This window comes from Notothenia coriiceps, unplaced genomic scaffold (assembly GCF_000735185.1).
Source record: "Notothenia coriiceps isolate Sejong01 unplaced genomic scaffold, NC01 NC01_scaffold00032154, whole genome shotgun sequence".
NCBI classification, from domain to species: domain Eukaryota; kingdom Metazoa; phylum Chordata; class Actinopteri; order Perciformes; family Nototheniidae; genus Notothenia; species Notothenia coriiceps.
This window is the reverse complement of record NW_011364855.1, coordinates 99787-123002: the sequence shown is the minus strand read 5'-3', so window position 1 is coordinate 123002 and position 23216 is coordinate 99787. Positions and strand designations below refer to the sequence as shown.

Here is a 23216-nt window from a genome sequence, read left to right as displayed (position 1 = left end):
TACATGGTGTTTTGAGGAATAAGAATGGACTTTTAAAGCAGACACCTATCTGTCAGGAAGGTAAAGAGGCTTTTGGATACATTGAAATATCTTCATCTTTTTCAGTAAAAATCAAACTTGTCAGCGATGCTCATGTTCACCTCCTCCTCAGAGTGTGTGTGGAGGCCGAGCGGAGCGAGCTCCTCTGTTTCAGTTTCAGACAGGAAGTGGTTCAGAGGTCTCTTTGTGCCCAGCTGTGCTGGGTGATGTCGATCCTTTCTGAGGTGTATACGAATGTGTGATGTTCACCTTGTTTGCACTTATGTACATAACTGTGTCAAAATACTCCAAATTTATTTTGAATAAATATAGAAAAAAAGAGTTGATTAAAAATCAAATCAATGTATTGTTATGAGTATGTCTATAATTGTATTACTGTATAAAAAGATTGCTCTGAGGGATCTTTACTTTTATTCGTATCAATATTTTTGTTTGCTAGAGCCTTGTTTTCTGCCAAGCATGACATTGCCTAGCTCTAAACCACAAATTATTTGCTTTTAAAAAAGCTTTTTTTCAGTCCTCTTATTGTACTATCTGAACCTGATAACAAACAAGAGGATAAATAATCAGTCTGAGATAATAAAAAAAAGGGGGGAAAAAGGACTATCTTAGTAGTTAAATGCTCATCATAAATACATAGATGCAGATGCACACATAAAGCTCAGCGTAGCTCCACCTGCAGGCTGGAAAGCAGCAGGAAGGAAAGAGGAGCAGAAATACAAATCAGTTGAATTTGTCATAGAGTTTTGATTTCACTTTACTTTGATCTTTCTTATTCTTTGCACTCTTGTTGTCAATAACTTAAACAACAGCCAATCTGACTTCTCCTCAGGCTTTCAGTCAAAATGGCAAACAACCTGGTTTTCCAATGTGATTCGTGCAGCAGCAGTACGCAGCTCTGCTCCTGCAGGTTTGCACATGTGATGGATTGACTCATCCTGTTCACAGAGTGGACTCAACATACTGTGGGTGGACATTTACACAAACAAGTGAATAAGAATGTGACTTTGTTTTGAATTGATTTATTCTTGTCATTATTTGTAATACAATTCAGTTGTAATTGTGCCTTTATCATAAATAATGTATATTACTTTCTTTTTACTCTGCATTTCAATTGACTTAAAACAGCACATGTATTGAGTGTGTGTAAAGCTTGTCCCTTTATTTAAAATCCTTTGTTGGAGAGCCGTTATTAAATTGAGGACAGTCTCAGACTGAATGGCAACCCGTGGGAGGCGATGGGGGCCAAAGACTGTTCAGGACTAAGCCATATGAAAAACTCTCCCTGACACTCTAGGACCGACTTGAACGTGACCGCTGTTTCTTCGTCATCTATATTTTCACTCGGTTTTCTGCTTGTGGTGCTTTTACGTGCTGCTGTGCTACATGCCAATTTATTTTGCAGTGTATAGCTATTAAGAGTAAGTTACTGTGCCTATGATGAGTTCTGCTATTTCTGTTTGACCTTTAATAAAACACATCATTGTGATCCTCTTGGAGTGCTTTTTAATGTTCTTCCTCTTTTTGTGTGCAAACGAGCTGTTATGAATATTATTTTACCTGAATGGCTCTAGTATGTCATAATACATAGTTACACCTTCTAGGATGTTTTCAGGTTCATATGAGACCAAAACAAATGGCTTGTTTTAAACCAAATCATTTTGTAAGCATCATGTGCTGAGAAGAGACCAAAAGAAACAGAAATATGAATCATAAAAACCTTAAAAAGTGTATTTCATACATAGAATTGAGTAACTTAATAACAGGTTAATAATCAGTGTTTCACTGGAATCTGGTTCAAAGTTTCAAGTGTGTTGCACCTGTGACCACACCCTGCCATTAGGTAGAGTACTGACACACAACTTAAATCAGTGTAGCAATATGATAGAAGATTATCCACTGGAGAAACCACACCCTTGATGTTCTGCTTTTAAAAATAACGTTACTACAGTTGCTGACAGGACAATGTAACAATTATGTCAAATATGAGTGGTGGAAGTAACCCGATTCGTGGATAAGATGGAGAATTGTGTTTTGAAAAATGGTTGTGAAATTCAAACTGGAGTGATAAATGATGAAGTGAGAGGATATGATAATACTCCATGCTTTACATTAATCATTCGCAACACATAATTGTTATTTATAAATAAGGAAGTGGCCTAAATCTTCTTCCAAGGATGAAAGACTATACAAATATAATTTAAATAAATGGATGTGATGATAATGCTTACAAATGTATAATTCAAGAAATGACATGTGCATTGATTGAAAAATAAGATGACTTCAAAGTCAAACTGAAGTTGGTGTCTTGCAGAGTCTGTAAATTTGTTATTAACAGCACTTAGTGTCAATTTGGAGAAGAGGCTTTTATTTTGAAAACAATAAAACCGGAAGTCATGTTGTCATTAGCGGAAACCCGACCGTTAGCTTCAGGAAATCAGTTGGTGGAAAAAAAGCTTTCCTTTCTGTGACCAACGCTCCGCAGTACTGAGTCAAACAAACACAGGAACAGCGATAGCCCGTCGCCCATGGACCCTCGGAGTGTAGCTCTAAACCCGCGGTGTGTCCTTCGATAGCTCGCCCCGGTGCCGAGGCTCCGGGCCGGGACCAGAACCAGGCCCGGCGGGCTGCTGTGAGCAGGGATCGATATGCCGTGTGCAGGGGAAGAGTAATGTTTATCACCGTGACTTTCTGTCTGTAGATAGTCATGTAAAGGGGGAGGAGTTTTTTTTTATATTTCGCTTGTTAGATCTCTAAAAGGCCTGATAAATGTTTCTGAAGCGAGTATAGTGGTGTAGCTAAGTCGTTAGCTGCTACGTTAGCATCCTCCGCCCCGATGAAAGAGTACAAGGTGGTCGTGCTGGGCAGCGGCGGCGTCGGCAAGTCCGCGCTGACCGTCCAGTTTGTCACTGGCACCTTCATTGAGAAATACGACCCGACCATCGAGGACTTTTACCGCAAGGAGATCGAGGTGGACTCATCTCCCTCCGTGCTGGAGATCCTGGACACGGCGGGGACGGAGCAGTTCGCCTCCATGAGAGATCTGTACATAAAGAACGGGCAGGGGTTCATCCTGGTGTACAGCCTGGTCAACCAGCAGTCTTTCCAGGTACACCCTGTCATCAAACACACATCACACACACATCACACACACATTACCTGCTCATAGTTATGTACTTCATCACAGCATTCCATGTATACACTGTGCATGGGGTGTGATGCTACTCCAAATGCAGTGTCTTGCACCATCTGAAGGTTTATTATTTATTATTCAAAGAGGGAAGTCAAATACAATCTATACATCAATTTAAAAGCAAGTGTTGCTGAAGTGATCTTGGCAAAGGATCTTTTGATGAATTGACATCCTTACTGTCTATGCTGTGCTTTGGTATATGGTGTATTGCATCAGTAGTTGGAGAAGTATTCAGGTATATTATTGAAGTAAAGGTAGCCATTCTACACTGTAAACATACTCTGTTACAAGTCGTTGCAAGTCGTACTCAGGCAATAGTTCAACATCAATTCTTATCAACATTTAGTTAACAAAAGTATACTATAATACAAAATGGCCCATATCAGATATATCGTTTTGGTGCATTACATTACATGTTACTTGTTAGACGCTTTTATCCAAAGCGACTTACATACTCAATACTGAGGGCAATCCCCACAGGAGCAATTTGGGGTGAAGTGTCTCAGGGACACAACGACATGCTGACTGCAGTGGGGTTTGAACCTGTGACCCCCTGATCCCAACACCAACGCACAACCCACTGCACCACACGCCTCCATTCATATGTTTAATGTTGCAGCCTGTACATGTGGGTTTAATTGAGTTATTCTATATTCTTATGGCCAGCTTTAGCAACAAATCTCTCATCATTTATTTGTTGGTATACTTTGTACCTCAGAATGCGTCTTTGAAGGCCTTTGAGAAACATACAAAGAAACACCCGAGTGTTTGACATTTACACGTGAAAGTAATTAACTAGGTAACAGCTTAAAGCTACCTAGCTTGCAAAACAGGTTCTGATTTAACATTCATGCACTAAAGAAGGAAACGTCTCGGCCTCATGGTAACCAAAACTGTTTAACTGTGCCAACAAGTTTAACAGAAAACTCAGAAACTCAAAGCTCTCATAAAGACAGCAATACTTGTCTAATGATGTTGTTATACAAGAAGATATTGCACATCAAACGCTGTGCCATGTTTCTGTACCAAATACTAGTTTTGAAAAGCTATTGCCCATTAAACCTTAGGAAGATAATGTTTAAAACCTATGCCAATTATTAAGCATTTGAACATAGTAGGGCTGCTCAATTAATCGTATTTTAATCGCGATTACGATTATGGCTTGCAACGATTACGAAAACCACATAATCAAAATAAAACGATTATTTTTTTATTATTATTACTTTTTTTTCTCTTTTTTTTTTCAGTTGAATTATACTTAAGGTTCAGGGTAATCAACTGTTCAAAACATACTGTTAAAAAAAAAATTCTCCAATAAATGGATGTTTTCAAAGTCAATGAATAATCGCATTTAATAATCGAAATTACAATTATTGACCCAAATAATCGAGATTATGATTTTTCCATAATCAAGCAGCCCTAGAACATAGTCTTTTATAATCTTTCACATCAACCCTGTGTGTTCATTGTTGTCGTTGGCATTTAAAATGTTTTTTAAATGCATACTGACTTTTTGACTGTACCTAATTCCCTCTCTTTTCCATTGTGAAACTGAACATTGCAAATCTGCTAAGAGCCAGTTAGCTGATGTTTCAGTACTGTAAACCGCTTGAAGTTTCACATGGAACCACCCTTAAACTCTCACTCTTCATCTTTCAGGACATCAGACCTATGCGAGACCAAATAGTGCGAGTGAAGCGCTTTGAGAAGGTGCCGTTGATCCTGGTCGGAAACAAAGTGGACCTGGAATCTGAGCGCGAGGTGGCGGGGGCAGATGGACGCGCTCTGGCTCAGGAGTGGGGCTGCCCTTTTATCGAAACTTCAGCCAAGAGCAAGACTATGGTGGACGAGCTGTTCGCAGAGATTGTCCGACAGATGAATTATTCCACCCTGCCGGAGAAGCAGGAGCAGTGCTGCACAGCCTGTGTGGTGCAGTGAGAAAGAGGTAACGGCAGCGCCATTCCTATCTTTTCTTGAGCTGTTGCGTTCATGTTTGGGCTGTCCCAAAGAGCACAGTTGGCCAAGCAGTCATTTTCCAAGATGTGATGAAATGTCCCTGCGGTGTCTGTGTAAAAGGCTTCACAAGCTGAGGAGAAATGTGACAAATGGATGACTGTGTGGCGTCTCGGTGCTGTGGGAGGGAGAGGAGAGGTTGGAAGTGAGAAGGATGAGTGGGTGGTGCTGCTCTGGCAAACTGTTGGTTTAGCTTGTTATCATAAGATCGCAGAAAGTATGCGGCCTTCAGAACACAACTGTATGAGCAGCTCGGGGCTGTGAGACTAATGAAGCACACAGCCGGAGAAAGAGGAAAAAAGTGACATCCTGAAAAAGAAGTTGTGTTCCAAAACAGGAAGTTCACTCTGATTCTGTGAGAGATGCTGCCTGTGTTACATAGTCACGTTTGAGCTTTTTAAAGGTGTGGTTTTAAGGGCTGCATTTGAACAAATAGTCCTTTCATCTACAATGTTCTCGATTAACTACTTGGTCTTTAAAAAGTCCCAAAAAGTGGAAAATGTTTATCAAAGTCCATCGTGATGTTTGCAAATGTCTTTTGGACTGTTATGTTAGTCCAAAACCCAAAGAGCAGTTTAATATATCACCAAACCAACAAAAGAAGGACATTTCAGATTTAAAATAAGCATTTTCTACTATTGAGATCCAAAAGATGACTTTAAGGCTAAATGGGTCAGAAATAGGAGGTGTTTATATTTCTATTGAAACATTAGTTGTATAAATAAGCTGTTTTGTGTCTCTTTTCTTTCTAGATGCATCATCTGTCTGGATCACCACAAGGATTTTGATTAACCATGAACCCGGGGACAAACTAACAGGAACTCACCGCTGTGGTAGAGTTTCTGTTCAATGTGGTTTCTGACTGCTTATCACAGAGCATCTGACAGGAAAGACGTCGGTCCTATTTTTGATATCATAACTGTTAGAAGACGTTTCTGCTGCAACCTTAACGGCCTTTGCTGCGACCCAGGATGGAGTCAGTCAGACGGACTTTTTACGAGCGGCCATCTGTGAATTTCAGTCTTTTATTATTTCTCCTTTTTAGTCGGAAGTATACCTGAAATAATAAGCAGAAGGGTTTGTGAGGTTGCAGCTTCTTTTTAAAGCTGCTTTACTCACTATTATATACTTTATTATTACTTGTATTATGTCTCAAATTTGGAATTCGACAAAGTATTTCATAATATCGAAACATTTAAACTTTTAAGCATGCATACTTCGACAAGGTATGCTGCTCGCTTTGTTTTGAAAGTCTTCTCTAAAATAGTTCTTCTAGCTGACGCAGACTGCAGTGGCGTGCACAATGAGTTCTATGGCTTCAGGAAACAGGATGTACGACTTTGTGGATTAAACATGTTTCATCAAGAGTTTACGGTTGTACTATCAAAGTAGCCTGAGGCAGCAAAACTCATCTGAACACATGCATGCTCAAAATTGAAAAATGTTCTACTAGATCAAGTTGAAGTGATAGGAAGAGCCATTTGACTGTTTTTAGCCTGAATCCTGTCAAAGTCTCTACAAGGCATGAATCGCGTGGACGCAGGTCTTCCATTGAGTAGTCTCTGTGGGAGAATGATTTTGGAACGACCAAAGGAAGCTCACAGTGCATATTTGTGTTTGACTATATGGCGTGTGTTGCTTTTAATCCAGGAGGCGCTGATTTCTTGTCATCAAATAACTCAGTGTGGTTTGATAAAAGTTCTTAATCAGATTTAACTTTGTATTTTTCTTTATCTTATAGTAACCTATTTATTTAAGACTAAAGACATTGGTAGACAGTTTTTAACTTTTAATTTTATACTAGTTTTTGCTTTCTGTGACTCTTCAGGATACATGGTACATTGTTTTGTTTTTAAAGCTGAGGATTTAACAGACCCTTAAATCATTTCTGTCGCTCCCTGGTCTCATGTTTCTTTTTTTTCTTCTCAAAGATATAAACAGCTGTTGTCATTTGGTAATAAACATGCTGGCCTTTCTGCTGTTGTCCCTTGGCACAGTTACAGTATTATCTCTGTTCAAAACATCCATACACAATCTTTTTTTCATCCCTAAACGTGACTGAATGAATAACAAAGGGGCTCCAGTACATGAAGTAGGGTTATTGTATTGTGATGGCAACATTCACATGGTCCAACACACCCCGTTATTTTTAAGGTCACATTTCTTTCTTGTGATTTTTATGACTTTAACTTATAAGCAATCATTATAGATGTGTTGGTTGCAGATATAACACGTGTTGTTGTTGATTGGTTTACTTGTACAGGCTAGGTCTGCACACTGAGGCAAAATGTAAAATATATAATAACTTGAAATGTCGCTCAAATGAAAGTACAGTTTTTTTAACAGCTAACTCGGTTTGAATTAAGACGATCACTAGTCTAAACAGGTCTCTTGTTGCAATGCCCAAACATAAATATTTTCCAGTCCTTGCACAGGATGTTCTAAGATTGATTTTAGAATATCTCTTGCACATATTTAATATTTCAAAAATACTATTAAACGGTCTTGAGGGATCAATTATAACAAAGACAAATATATTGTGCAGCCCTGGACATTTGGAGGAAATTGAAATGAGTTTTGAATTTCTTTCACATATGATGTTATATCTTTTTGGACATATTTGACAATGAGAAAACTAATAGAAAACTTTTTCTGAAGCTACATCCTCTGAAAATACCAGTTCTCACAAACACTTTCCACTTCCCTGTTCTGTGTGTTTTTATGCACCAGTGGAGTTGGTGTGTGTTTTGCAAGTTTTTTTATTTCTTGCTTTTGTCACACATGCTGCTGCAGTTTCCACATCCCACAGAGCGTGAAGCTGGCTCTTCTTCCTCTCGCTCTGCGGCGGTCAGGTGGAGCTGCTGCTGGAGGAGCTGCTGGAGGAGCTGCTGGAGGAGCTGCTGGTGGAGCTGCTGGAGGAGCTGCTGGTGCTCTGTGAGCCCGAGCATCCCTCAGGGTCACCACAGATCCTCAACGCTTATTGTGGGGAAAACATGACAACGTTTGAGAGCATGTCCCTGCTTGTTTTTTCTTTCATTGCAGAACAGAACAACTGTGCCTCTGGGCTGTAAGCAAAACAAACTCATTTTACACAAATAACACTAATCACTGCAGCTCTGTGTGGTTGAACTACAGGACAGAGAAAGCAGCCTCCAGACTGTTCATGTTGCCACAAAATATCAAAGTTCCCCGGGGTCATAGAGATAGTTAAACACGTTTTGTTAATTTGTAGGGAATTAGACAACAAAACCAGTATGTACTTGGTAAGTAATGGAAAATATTTTTGTAATCTCTGTTTCATTGTTTTCATAACTTTTGATATCTCCATGAAGACACACTTGGTGATTTGAGGGTCAAAAGAGGTACTAACTGCCACATTTGGTTGACTGTAAAAGTGTGTAGATTTATACAGTACTTGTATAATATTGAAGACATTAAGCATGCTTGTCTGGTATGATACATGCAATAAAGAGTGAAAGTTTCATGAGATAATAGCAAACATGTATGGCGACAAAAATAAATGAGAGGTTAAATCAACTAGATATCAGAGGGAAAATCCTGTTGTGAAATGTAGACCATTGTACTGAGGATTATTAGGGCTATAGGAAAAGGGGAACAAATAAGATTTATTTTAAATGTTGGATTTCGAGAATAAAGTTGAACTGTCAGTATGTGCGCTGACGCTAGAGGTTTTATTTACTCTCAAAAATATAACATTAATCTTGAAATATCAACTTTAATCTTGGCATTTTCACTTTATTCTCAAAATGCAACAAAAAAATGTCACATTTTAAAGCCTGGCACTCATAATCTTCCACACATATGGTCCACTGACCTTGACATATTTTGACACACAAATTCTCACAGGGTTCTTCTGAGGCAGCTCGTCACTGGGGGCGTCTGGAGTGAAATATCACCAGACGTGGTAATGCCCCCCCCACGGCCCCCCAGGATCCCAGCTGTCAGTGTCAAGTACAAACTTCCTGCCCTGACTCCTTTAAAACTCCGTCAGCATGTTTACTGTTTTTCACCAGCAACAGGAGGTCTCTGCTCTATTTTGCAGGTGTGCTTACTTATCATACACGGAGACAGGGCGCTTCATCACTGTCTCTGAGACATGAGAGGTGGTGTTCCAGGAAATTGAGCTGTGAGAAAATATATAAATATGAATGATGCCCCCTTATTCCTATATCAACTTTCAAAACAAAGTGCTTTTCAGTAATACAAACCACATTTAAAACACAAGAGAATAAAACAAATAGAGCCAGAAAACCAAAAACGAGTGTATGTAAGTTTAAAAAAAATCTAATTTGAAAAATTATTTAAAATATGTTAGTTTGCAGTCCTGATTTCCTCAGACAGTCTGAACCCTGACTACAAGGTTATTGTGAGTTATAGCCTAGGTTGTTATGTAAAATTATGGTTATTGTTTTATTGTTTGATATAAAAGGTGCTGTATGAATTAAGTTTAGATGATTTTCATTATGATAAAGTCACATTCTATACTATTATATTTCATGTATAATTTCAGAAAATCAGCTCTGAATAATCTAAACTGAGTTTAAAGTGGTATTAGCAGTAGGAAAATATAGCAGTTGTAGCTCCAGGCCTCGCGGGGGCAGCAGCACGTATTTTCACGGTTCAGACTCTGACGTCATCAGTCTAAGGCGGAAGTAGCTGTCAGGATGAGATGAGCTGTGAGAAAAAAGGCTGTAAAGTGTTTTAAAAATACTTTAACACATAAAGAAAACTGAGAGATAAGCAGCTATGAAGACCGTGTTTGTTACTGTCGGCACCACGAGCTTCGATGAGCTCATTGAAAGCATCACGAGTCCGGAGACCGTTCAGGTGAGTAAACAAGCTAAAGCTAAAAAAGAGCACCCGAGTTTGATTCTGCTTTTGTTGTTGTTTTTATTGGCTTAATTAAACAATACAAATATATTGTATGAACTGTACTTTTTTAAATGATAACATAATTATTCAGGTTGTGTAAATCATTCAAAGAGTTGGATACCAAAGAGAAACAATTAAATTAATTGTCATACAAAGTAAAAACACATACGAACGCACATAAGAGGATTCAAAAAACAGGTCTAACATTGAAGAATGTTCTGGTTTCAAAATCTGATCGTTATTTGACATGCTGCAACGTCCCGCCGTGTGTGTGTGTGTGTGTGGAAGGAAGTCCGCGGATTGGTCCAAACGTAATGGCTCCGCGGATTCGTCCAAATCACTATACCCAAATACGTCACTATACCCAAGAAGAAAACAATCGAAAAAGAAAAATCTCCAACGAGGCATTCTGGGGCAGCATAGACAGGTCTTTTCTGTGTTAGAGTTTTACTCGCTACATGGTGTACTTTGAGGGTTTGTGACTCTGCAGACCATTTACATGCAGAAAAAGCTACATAAGGGGACAAGGGGACGGGTAATAACCAGAAAAGCATGACATGGGACCTTTAAGATTTGTGGCACTAAATTATATATGCAGGACCAAATAACTGCTACATGTGACAGAACGATATAAATACACAATTACACAAAACCAAATTGTATTGATAACGAGTGAAAACAAATGAAATTTGAGCAATACATTGTTCTTCGTTGATAGGTACATAAAGAAGTCAGGACTTTTGATTTGATCGCGGCAGCAAATTCAAAGTAGGAGTTTTTGAACATGTGACTAGTTTAATAATAACTTGTTTTTCTCCTCACAGGCTTTAACGGCTCGTGGATATGAGCGTTTGGTCCTTCAGGTTGGTAGAGGGTCTCTTGTGCCAGCTGCTGACAGCTGTCCGGACGTCACACTGGAGGCTTATCGATTCAAAGACTCGATAGCAGAAGACATCGAGCAGGCCGACCTCGTCATCAGCCACGCAGGTCAGTCAAGTATCAAAAACCATGAGCTCCTGCCACCTGGACACTCACTCTTCCCGTAAACAGTGTTTTATTTAGATTTTTAACAACCACAAAAACTGCTTTTTACATGTTATATAACACAAAGATATTGCTGCCTTGAAACAAAACAAAATAAAACAGAACAAAACAAGAATGGTCCTACTGTTGACATTCTTATTTTATTTCAATTGCATAGATGCCAAAAACATCTCAAGTATTTAGAATAAAAAAACCCTAATCTAAGATCAGAAAACGTTGTTTAGAGAAACCAATCATTCGCTTGACCATCTTTTATATCTGAATCCTTTATAATAACTAATCAGCCTCCATATGGTCTGATGTATATGCTGTTAAGCCTTTAAAGCTGAAGTTGTAGTTTAGGATTGATAACTGTGCAGGCTATGTATCAATGTAATAGGTTTCTTATTCCATCACAATCAATTGATGCTGCCAATCTGTAAATGTAAGTCTTTTTAAAGAGATTTTCACTATTAAAAATGATTGATAAGGTCAATGTGCCACAACCGTTATTTTCTGTTAATGACTGTAGATTTCAAAGGAAGAGCAAATACAGGTATGTCAGCATCAATGTGCAAACATTAAACAGAAAACTGATGATTAATACAGCAACAGGCAACACAGCATGAGGGCATCAGAGGGTGTTGAGCAAACTGTAAAAACAGGATGATATTAAAGCAAATCTCTTGGATTGGATTATAGCTGTGGCCTGCTTGCCTTTAAGCCACTTCACAGTTTTTTCAGACGTGTTTCCTATCCTTCCATGTGCACAGTGTTGGTGAGAATGACGATAGACAACAGGTGGGCTGTCAAGTCATTATCCTGCATAGCTGAAACTTTTTAATAAAAGGAAAGAAGCAGCAAGTCATGGACGACTGTATTTGAGTTATAATGAGGCAAAACCTTTCCTTAGAGGAAGTCTAGTGTGCACAAGATCAATAGCGTACCATGCTGTGAATGGATCTGGCCCTTCCTACATCCAGGACATGGTTAAACCGTACACCCCGGCACGTGTACTCTGCTCTGCATCAGCCAAACAGCTTGCTGCACCCTCACTGCGAGGGGGACCCAAGTTCCCATCAGCAAAAACACGTGGGTTTGCTATCCTGGCTCCAAAATGGTGGAATGAGCTCCCCATTGACATCAGGACAGCAGAAAGCTTACACATCTTCTGGCGCAGACTGAAAACTCATCTCTTTCGACTCCACTTCGAGCGATATAATTACTATCAAAGCACTGTATACTAATAAAGGGCTGGCTTATCTAAAGCCAGTTGAGTAGCACTTGAAATGTTTGGCTCTATGAAACCTATGTACTTATATGATTCTGTTTTCTTCAAGTTTGTATCTTCTTTGTCGAATGCACTTATTGTAAGTAGCTTTGGATAAAAGCGTTAGCTAAATGCAATGTAATGTAATTGTTTCATGTTTTTACAATTTCTCAGCTTCACACACATTTGAACACTTCACATCCTTGTTGAATATGTTAAAAAGCATGTCATAGATTTGGAAACTTGTGTTTTTCCAACAAAAGCAAAAACTCTTTGGTGTCATGTTACATTAACAGCTGGAATAAAGTTAATTATAAGATAAACAACCTTTAAACCTGATGAAAGTAAAACATTATTTTAGCCTTTTTACATGACTTCCATCAATCGTGACATGTTATTGTGTTCATTGGTCATCTTGAATGTAGTGCTGTACGCAACCAAATTCTACATCACCACTCAAATTCTGCACATCTTTTTGCAAGTGTTCTCTTACCTAGGAAGGCACTATTAATTACTTTTTTAAAACCAAGATAACAAAATAATACATTTAAAATATTTTTTAGGGGGATAACATCATAAAACATGGCAACATACTATCAGAGCTTTTCCGAAAACCTCAATAGAAGAAAAAAAAGATATTCGGCACATCTCCTTGAATGGCAGAGCTTCCAACCTGTTGAATGCAACGGACAACACAAAGTAGACAATTAGTTTACTGGTATGAATTGACCGTTTTAAGCTTGTTTCAAAACTCTGTATGAAAGTCTATCTTGAACTTTCACTCTATAGTAAGACAACGAGAAATTTAAGAAAACGCCTTTTTCTTCTCAGGAGCGGGAAGTTGTTTGGAGTCGCTCGGTGCCGGAAAATCTCTGCTGGTCGTCGTCAACGACAAATTGATGAACAACCACCAGCTGGAGATGGCCAGACAGCTGCACATGGACTCACACCTGTTGTACTGCACATGCAGGTATGACTTTCCATCTTTACACTTTATAAAGGTCAGAATGATTTGATACATGTATACATGTCAGATAAATGATTTGATACATGTCAGATAAATGATTTGATACATGTCAGATAAATGATTTGATACATGTCCGATAAATGATTTGATACATGTCAGATAAATGACTTAAGTATAAATAANGTTGCCCATAAACTACATGTCCCACAATGCATCTCAAATTAGACGTATTTTCAAATTCTGAGAAAAGGGCACATTCTAAGAAAAAAAGCATATTTAGAAGAAATACGTCTAATTTGAGATGCATTGTGGGACATGTAGTTTATGGGCAACGTGCTTCTGTAAATCATCATGTAACCGTATAATAAACATATTATATTCTTTGCAAGCTCTTGTGGGGCCACAGAAAATGAAGTCACGGGCCGGATTTGGCCCCGGGCCTTGAGTTTGACACCCCTGGATTAAATGGACAGTTCACCCCAAATTCCAAAATCCAAATTTCCCCTTACCTGTAGCGATATTTATAAATCTAGATAGTTTGGTGGGGGATGTTGAGTGTAGGGAATATCAGTCATTAAGATGTCGGCTTTCTCTCTAGTATAATTAAAACAGATGGCGCTCAGCTTGTGGTGCTGAAAGCGCCAAATAAAAATAATCCCCACACCTCTTTGTGAGTGGATTAATGTAGGAACAATTCTCTTTACTGTATCACTGCGTAGAAGGAAGTGTGCATCTACTCATGGAAGAGAGGCTCGAGACAGCGCAAGATGTAAGCATTAAAAGCATCTTCCTCTGCTGAGCTGTAACATTAGTTATCTGAGACGAAGTCAGGGAGTCCATGAGTGCATGAACACTTCTTTCTGAGTAGTGATACGGTTTACGGGTGTAGTTCGGTAGAAAGACACGTTGATCTCCAGCTCTGATACAACTGACCTACCAATGTCTCCTGAGGGCATCATGCACAGAACAGAGCCTGTCTCGTTAATGTTAGCATAAAGGAAGAGATGGATGAGAGCGGACGAGAAGGAGAGCAGGAGGAGAACAAAAAGAAAACAAAGACAAAGAGTTGTGGAAAAAGAAAAGGTGCAATCAGCAACAGCAGGTTCAAGGCGAGTGAACAGGTTCAGGTTAGTGCAGGCAACAACAGGCTGTCACTGAGAGCAAACACACACAGTAAAGCTGTATTGTACAGGTGACTAAATAAGAAACCCTTGCATTTGTCTGGCCAGAATCAGGCTCTGTGATTGGGTTTACCTTCATGTGTGGTGACAGTATGATCGTGTTTCAGTGTGCAGGGACTCACTGGTGGGGATGAAGGTTTGCTGCTGCAGCTGCATGTTAGCCAGGGCTTGCTGGTAGTGGAACATGCTGGGGTTAAAAACGGCGGTGGCTCCGTTGCTCTTCTCTAACATCTGCCTCTTTGGAAGCTGTTGCATGCCCCCTGGAGGGAGAACCTGGAAAGATAGAGGACTCATCTATTACAGGCAACGTAAGTCACCATTATGTCAAATATCACTGCTGATGATACACAACTTTATATGTCATTTTAAACATAATGATGTTTTGCTTGTTTTCATTTTCTATTCTCCTGGTTCTTTAATGACTGTCTTTTATCTTGTTTACATGTGCTTTTATGATGGGTTTCTTTTTGCTATTTGTCTCAGAGATTTGTGTAAAGCACTTTGAATGTTCTTGTTGTTGAAACACACTTTATAAATAAACATGTCTTGCCTTAATTCGAATGACGTTTTGAAAAGGTTGCAAAACATAATGTTTTTAATTTGACAAACATTGGCAAAATTAGACAATTTCAATTCAAAACGAAGCGGAAATGCTTTGCTTTTAAACAAAACACCAAGATTATTGAAACTCTATCTACTTGTCTCGCTGTCTTTTGTCTTAATGTGTTAAGACTGGGTGTAACGGTCTGACTAGTGATTATATTTGGATGTTCATTTGTGTGCCTTGCTTATCAATTTATGATTTAGTAAATTTGAGTGTAATTAGACAATTGTAAAATGTAGAGTATTATCTGAATAGCGAAATGTAGAATGGTTCATATTTGGGATGTGGTCGGTGAGTCGCATGACCACAGTCAGGTCATAAGGCATTGCCATGGCAACGCATGCCGTTGGCATAATTCTACAGGGTTCAAGAGGCGCACACGGTAAATGTTTCTATTTTGTGATATGTGTGTTAATATTTAGTTTGTGCTTTGATTTTGCTAATATGTTAGGTGTTACGATTTAATGTAAACTTTCAACTGTTCATTTCTTATAGTTTACACGTTGTCTTCGGAGAATGAGAGCGAGAGGGAGAGAATAAACCGTCAAAACGACTTCAGTATGTTCGTGGCCTTATTTATTGGACCGGTGTAGCTAAACTGGGTCTTAGGACATTAAGTAAGGACTATCTTTTCATTTGGCTTTTTATGTAGGGTAACTGTAATGTTATCACTTTTATTGTTTGGTTTTATTATGATAAAAACATGTTTTTCTGTGTTTTGTTGAGTTTTTCCTCTCACTAATGCTATTGCTTGTTATTAATTATGTTCAGCTCATCTTATTTAGTTCATAACTATATATTTTCTTGTATCTTGTTCTTATTATTATTATTATATTCATGACTAGTAAAAGTATCTGGTGCTATCTCACTGTAAAATCCTTAAACCCTTCATCCAATTCATTTTGGGTTTTCTGTTTTCGCCACCAGAGGACGCTGCAGTGTCTCAGATTTCTGAAGTGATGCAGGACGGCCCAGAGGTCGGCCAAGTGCAAAATGCTATCGCTATGATTTCATTCATTAATGGGGCGAGGTCTGAAACATCAAACTGCATTGGAAGATAAACAAGGGAATGATTGACCTATAATAGGGAAGTACAATTATAACATAAAAACACACATATCACATTTTACAGGATGTTTCATTAATTTTTTTTTTTAATTATCCTCCCTGATTACCCTGAATAATTAAAGCTTAGATGAAAAATAACAGCATAAAGTAAAACCATGGATAACAAATGTTTTCCATTCCTTTCATTATACTTTGCTTCATCTTTTTCCAGCACTGCATTTCTTGTTTTTCCTGCATCAGCACTGCAGATTGACCTGATTATGTTACAGCTGCTCTCAATGCTAACTTTAGCCCGTGTAGCTGAGAGCACCGACTCAGTCTCATGCACAGTAGGAGACATTCATGAAAAAACATAATCCCCCAGACTGCAATATCACATTGCAAGCTGGCTGAGGGATACTGCGATACCCTGATCCATCATTGCATCAGTAAACATCATCCACGTACAGAACTAAAACATCTTCTCCTGTTTCACTGCTGGGTTGAGCAGAATGTTGATTTGTAACTTCTGAAAAAGCGAGTTGATTTCGGGTTTACACCTGAGCATGTTCAAAATGTCATTACGGGAAAGTGTAAGGGCCACACATAAGAAAGAAATAATAGGAAAAAGAATGTTGAATTTAATTATCAGAGGAGGAACCAGTTATTTTGGTTTGTTTTTTGTATTTCCAAATTGAAGGAAATGTTGAGATTGAAGTATAAATAAGGGGAAGAAACGTTGAACTTCTGCAAATTAATCTAAATACTAAGGGTTGGCACATATACTCAAAGTTAATCTGTGCTCTCATCATTTCAACTGTATTCTCGCAATGTTAAATTACTAAAAAAATCCTCTTCTAACACTAGTTTTTTTATGACTGGCCCAAACATTTTTTAATGTTGAATTTGTTGGTGTGCAGAACCAAGAGTCCTGAGTGTGTGTGTCTCACCAGGCCTGCGCCCGCTGTGTTGTGGCTGGCTTGGTGCTGCGCAGCCTTGATCCGGGCCTGCAGGTGAGCCGGAGGGTGGAAGTACTTGCACTTGTCTCGGCTGCAGCGGCCTTTGATGTAGTCCATGCAGACGATGACCGAGTTCTCGCTGCAGTCCACCATGCCGGCCTCCAGAGGATGAGCGTAGCGGCAGTCGCTCTCGCCCCGCGTGCAGTTACCACGCTGGAACTCTCGACAAACCTGCGAGACAAAACTGTTAGCAACAAACTGTTCTGTCCGCAGTATCGGAAAACCACCAGACTCAAAGACAGTTTTATCCCACAGGCCATAAGACTGCTAAACACCTGAGCTCTGCTAAGTGCCCCGATAAACATTCCTGTTGTCATCTTGCAATATACTCATTTATATAAATAGTTATCACCACAATAAACCATATTTAATTTTGTCTTGATTTACATTATTTAAATTTCATATTTTGTTTTTGTACATATCCCATATTCTATTGACATGTATATAGACTTTTTGCACTATGGTTTATTTTGTATTTTATTATATATGTTGCATTGTTGGAGGAGCTCAGGTCAGAAGAATTTCATTGCCATTTCTACACTGTAGCTTTGTGCATAGGACAATACAACCTTTGAATCTTGAATTGAATCTTGAGGGTCAGAAGAGCTGTGATCAACATTTACCCTTCATCACATATTGGCCAAACATAGAAACACAACAACTGCCCCGGGCTGCATACCTCCAGCTTGTCCGTGCGCAAATGTTTCTGAGCGGAGGTGCCGTTGCCCATGGCAGCCAGGCCGGTGGGGCTCCCAGGGACCAGCAGGGGGGCGCTGGTCAGCATCTCGGGCATCAGGCTCATGCCGTGGCCCATGTGGCTCAGATAGGGACTGAAGGCCATACTGGGACACGTTCCCAGAGAGGGCGTCATCGGGAATGTTGTCTGAGGGAGGGACATCAGCGCAGAGACCAAAGAGACACAACAAGTTATAGCAGAGCTTTCGCTGGCGTTAGGACAGGAGTTGGTGGAAACATAAACAGAACTTTGTTTTTGACAGCATTGAAAACCATGTAGTTACCTGAAGTTGTACAATTACTTTGAACATTAACATTGAATTAATAATATTTAAAAGCTCAAGCTCGTCAGTTTTGATGGCAAATTTCATATTTACTTTTAAGTTGAATAAAAACAAAGCTACCTTCCCTGTCCTGATGATGATCCTCAATGAGTTTTAACCAAAAATACCAAAAAATAATAAGAACAGATGAGTCACAAAGTATTAGGTAAATTAAATGTTTTGGCTATTTAAATGAATTTCAATATTTCATATACATTAAAGTAAGGGATAGAAAAATAATATTTTTGGTCTCCCATTTCATCTTTATTGGAGAACAGAAGTAAATATATATTTAGCTGGGGGCATAACTTAATGAAAATCCTATATTATTACCAAATAAACGCCACTTTGGTTAAAACATACCTCACAGTAAACACAGTGCAGTTAATGCTTTGTTGAATAAATGAAATTTTGAAACACATTAAATATGCTCACTATGGGCTGCAGCTGGGCTCCAGGCAGCATGAACTGCATCTGTTGAGCCAACATGGCCGCCGCGGCCTTCTGCTGGATCAGGTTGTTCCTCCCGTTAATCTCCAGCTGCGTTTTCAGGTGCGGCGGTGGATGCAGATATTTACAGTTCTCACGAGTGCAGCGCCCCTGAAGAGGAGAGAGGAAGGGGGGAGGACAGTGTGAGAGCAGGGGTGACACTGAGAGTCATGTGACACTAAATCAATCACGGGTGTGCCTTGACATAGAGAGCTCACCTTAAGGCAGATCTAAGTTTAGAAGAGCGCTCATCACTGTAATCAATATGTTCAACTAAACATCAGGAAGCGTGGGTGTTTACAGAGCAAGATATGTACAGTAAATTCTGGTGAAATAAAGCAGTAATGAAGTCCCAGAAGACTGCATATTGGATTATTCATGAGAAATGTGAAACCACTTTCTAAAATGTTCATCATTAAAAAGTACGCTATGCTGGAAACAACAACGATCTGAGCTACACAGCAATGTAGAAAGTCAATAGGTTTTTCATGTTTCTACAAGACAATTACTTTGAGCCATTGAGTCAAACTGTACTTCCTACTTTGTACCATTAACAAGTCACGTTTAAAGCGTTGCGAAATGACAGGTGGAGTATTTGAACCAGCTTTGGATTTTTCCACAGAAGCACAGCAGAGTCAGATAAACCTCGCTGACAAGAGATAAAGCTGGAGAGTGAAAACACATGCTCGACTCTCACTGACCTGTACGAGACATTCTTTTATCTAGTTTCACTCAATAGATAAGCTACTTAATAGAAAGAGAGAGATATAGAAAGAATGTATCTGACTGACTTCAGTACGTGGAGTTGGTTGAATTCAGATCAGATTAATCAATCTATCATCATCATTTAAACTTGTAAGAAAAACTATGTAAGTACTTTTAGCAAAAACAACTCAAAAGTTTTAAAAAGCAAAAGTACTTGATAAAAATGGTTCCTGTCAATTATAGGTTATATTATAATTGTACATTTCTACAGCATTTTATTATAGCAATAGAAATGCAACAATGCTATCGCTAATTATTGTGTTCTTCATCTCCATTACTCCTCACATTCAGAAGGTCAAAACATAACGGCTACGCACAAGTGAAGAACATTTTTGATTAAGTGATGTACTTTTCAATTCGAACAAAACAACTAATTATTACAAATTAGAAATGCTTATCTAATGAACACAGAGAACTATTCATGACTATTCATTAACAAGTGCCGCATGTCGGCTTTGCATGCTGGGCTTATTTGCATAGTCAAAGCATTTGTATTGGTCTGACGGCAGACAGAGTGTGTGACTGCAACCTGAGTCTTACACGTGTGCATGTAAGGTAGATTCTCTGAATAATAAATGTGGATGAAACAGCAAGAGATGATTATAAAAAACATTCTCACTCGTCATTTCAGGTTATCAAATAAATGGAATATTGTATAAAAGCAAACCAAAGTAGAACTGCAGTTGAGGTTCCTCTGATGAGCTCATAACACAGCACACAGTATCAGTGATTAAGGCAGTTTATCTTTTGGCGTCATTGGGCAAAAACTCAGTAATAACCTAACATAATGAAACTCAAGTGGTACTCCAGTGTAGGCAGTTTTCTGGAGAAGGTAAAACAGTCACCTTTGGATGTTATTCATTCAGACATGAATCGATTCTGATTGTATTACAATACCATTAGCATTATAGCAGCAATTATTTGATAATTCTGTTTCCTTTGCAACTATGTGGTCCCTTGAGATAGCACTGTGCAAGCTATGATTACTAGAAGCCACGTTATTAGCAACATTTCTGGGATGTTCTGCAAATATTGCCTGTCTCTCTTTTTGATAAGTTATTTTTCCTTATTTGCAGTTGTGGCCAATATAAACTTTGCCTGGAGGACATTTCACTGTTGAATCAGTCATTCAACATCTGAAGGGACATGCACATGCATTTGTAGAACAGCCAATAGGAACGCCCTCCCCCTGACCTTGGATTAGCCAAAGTACAAAAGAGATCCTAATTCCTGAAAACAAGAGCTGAGAGAAGGTGCAGAAGTCTAATATTTCAATCGGACCACTTGAAAAGCAGTATGGTGAAATTGTATTATGGAATTCTAGCCAAATAACTAATAACTTGCTTATGTTGCTGTTATTCTGTGTTTTAGTCTACCGAGTCTCATCCTAATTGAGCAGCCACAAACCATTTTTATCAAAAGTATTTTTCCAACTCATTTTTCAACTTGTCATTTTTGTCTTCTTGTGAATCCCTAAATCTGATTTTGAGCCACTTATCTTAAAGCAATTGATTTTGCCCCAGCACAATGTTAAAGCTGTGTCCTTGCTCCCTGCTGGAGTGTGTGGGGAAGGTGAAGATGGTGCTGCAGGAACACTGCAGGTCAACACACACTCTGCAGTCTCCATTAAACCCCTGGGCTGACAGCAGCTGTCTGGCCCTGCAGATGAGCTGTTAACCCGCTAAAGTATCAACACTGAACGACTAACCACACCCACCAGCTCTCATTAGGGGCTGGAGAGAGTGCCGCACAAACTGGCAGCAGAGAATGAAAAACTCTAAAGACAAAGTGACGTCATGGTGCAGAGACTCTGACGGTGATGGATGATGTCGCACCGAGATGAGGACACAAAGTGTTTCAGCAGCAGGAGAGCTATATAGGACATCTGCAGTGTGTCCTCTACCAGCATCCAGGAGGGATTCACACGACCTCACAATAGCACACAAAAAGCATACAAGCAGAACATGTAGCAGCCTGAAAACGGTCAGATTGGCTTACACAAACACCTTCGCCTACACAGGAGAGGAGAGCAAGCTTTGCGTCAGCAGGCTGTGTGTTTAGGGATGAGTCTGTAATGAGGAGTGAGTCCCACGAGCCCAGCAATCCTCAAACTCACAGAGAAGGAAAAACACACTTAATAATGTAGCACTTAATGCAGTCTGTGCTCTGCAGCTAGATTAGTTGGACAAAAAGAAAGGAAAGATACAAAACCTTTAAAAAAGGCTATAAAATCTGGGTTTGAGGAGGAGGCCGCTGAAACGTGGCGTTGAGGAGAGTAATGGGTCAGGAATCTCCCTGTGGTTGCCATAGCAACACAATACGCAACACAGAGAGTCCCTGTTAGTGCAGCAGAGTGCTGCATCAGAGAGGAGATCAAATCATAAATACACAGATAAAACTGGCCAAATAGACCATAATAAAGTGGTAAAAAAACAAGCTTCTTTTGGCTTTCCCTTAACAGTATGAAGTACATGTGAATGTTTATAAAAAGATTGACACTGTCAGCCTTTTTATTGGTTATCTTTAAGGCTTGCTTTCACTATGCAGTTCTGTCTGACACTTGGTACAATCTGCTGGGAATTAGAGGGCTTGATTTATGGCACGAAGAGGTGGAAAACAAAACGCAGTGTGTCCTGTGCTGCGTTGCCAAGTCTTTTCCAACGAAAGCAGTTAGCACAATCTCCAAAGGTTGCCATCATGGCCGTTATACGCTCATTTGCCTATTGGTAATGTCATTTTGCCAGCATTTGCATAAAGCATAGTCTTGTCTTTTGCAACAGTGTGGGAGAGATCCTGTGCAGTTGGCTGAAGAGCCGTGTACAGTGATTACCCTGCGCAGCATTGAATATGAATTGCACTGTAATATATGTGAATTTATTACTTGCTTTTTCTCTTATGGTCTGAATAAGTTGCTACATTCTTGGTTAAAAGTAGACTCTGCGGAAGACAGCAAGATATCAGGTCGTCTTTGTGGAAGTAGCACCAATAATCATTCAAAATTAAATGAATTGTATACAATGGGATGGCACTTTGATTCAGACTGAAATATCTCAACAACTGTAGGATTAATTAAGGATGCAAATGTGTTCAAACACTCATGTTGCTCAGAGGAGGAATCCCACTGAGTTTGATGATCCTCTGAGTTGTCATTTAGTACCACTATAAGTCTGACACTTGTATTTTAGTATTTTTAATTTGTAATCTCAACTTTAAGATGGATTGCAATGAATTTTGGTAGAGGTCCACGTTACTCAGCCGGTGCGTCTCTTGGTCTTGTTAATCGTAAAGATATTACTACAAATATGCTTCTTCCAGCCTCTAAAATGTGAAGATTTCCTGTTTTGACTTTTCTGTTTATGATAGTAAACTATTTATTCTTGGGACCAATTTCTGATTAGACAACAGCAGTATTTTAAAGAAGTCGTCTTTGGCCTTTTTAATCTATTTTCCGTCATGTTAATTTGATTAAAGGTTAAAACGCTCCATGGATTAATCGATACTGAAAATGATTGTTAGCTGCCGCCTGACCATGATGTCTTCCAGAAGTGACACTGCAGTTGAATCTTCTGCACGCCGGGCAGATGTGATGTCCACACTAATCATTGGAGATGACAGCAGCACTCCAGTTAACAAGGTAAAAAGAGCCCCCCCCCCC

The 23216-nt window shown here is 39.2% G+C and overlaps 3 protein-coding genes across 4 annotated transcripts; 2 read left to right on the top strand and 1 right to left on the bottom strand.

Annotated features, from left to right (window-relative positions):
* The first annotated feature begins 2434 nt into the window (after nucleotides 1-2434).
* On the top strand, nucleotides 2435-7221 carry rap2c (RAP2C, member of RAS oncogene family). Its single transcript, XM_010788821.1, has 3 exons — nucleotides 2435-3148; nucleotides 4892-5177; nucleotides 5998-7221. Exons 1-2 carry the CDS (start codon nucleotides 2876-2878, stop codon nucleotides 5168-5170), a joined length of 552 nt encoding a protein of 183 aa, XP_010787123.1. The 5' UTR covers nucleotides 2435-2875; the 3' UTR covers nucleotides 5171-5177; nucleotides 5998-7221.
* Nucleotides 7222-9882: 2661 nt separating this feature from the next.
* On the top strand, nucleotides 9883-13447 carry zgc:92907 (ALG13 UDP-N-acetylglucosaminyltransferase subunit). The gene is made up of 3 exons (XM_010788828.1): nucleotides 9883-10093; nucleotides 10963-11125; nucleotides 13263-13447. The coding sequence occupies exons 1-3, from the start codon at nucleotides 10013-10015 to the stop codon at nucleotides 13445-13447; spliced, it is 429 nt and encodes a 142-aa protein (XP_010787130.1). The 5' UTR covers nucleotides 9883-10012.
* A 413-nt stretch (nucleotides 13448-13860) lies between these two features.
* On the bottom strand, nucleotides 13861-18911 carry mbnl3 (muscleblind-like splicing regulator 3). Of its 2 annotated transcripts, none has more exons than XM_010788820.1 (5): nucleotides 18743-18911; nucleotides 17929-18132; nucleotides 17181-17420; nucleotides 14702-14852; nucleotides 13861-14371 (listed from the first exon to the last, which is right to left on the bottom strand). In XM_010788820.1, the coding sequence occupies exons 1-5, from the start codon at nucleotides 18794-18796 to the stop codon at nucleotides 14226-14228; spliced, it is 795 nt and encodes a 264-aa protein (XP_010787122.1). In that variant the 5' UTR covers nucleotides 18797-18911; the 3' UTR covers nucleotides 13861-14225. The 2 variants fall into 2 exon arrangements, with proteins under 2 accessions (XP_010787122.1, XP_010787120.1); XM_010788818.1 differs by having other exon boundaries at nucleotides 17929-18147; nucleotides 18743-18889.
* Between the last annotated feature and the right edge of the window lie 4305 nt (nucleotides 18912-23216).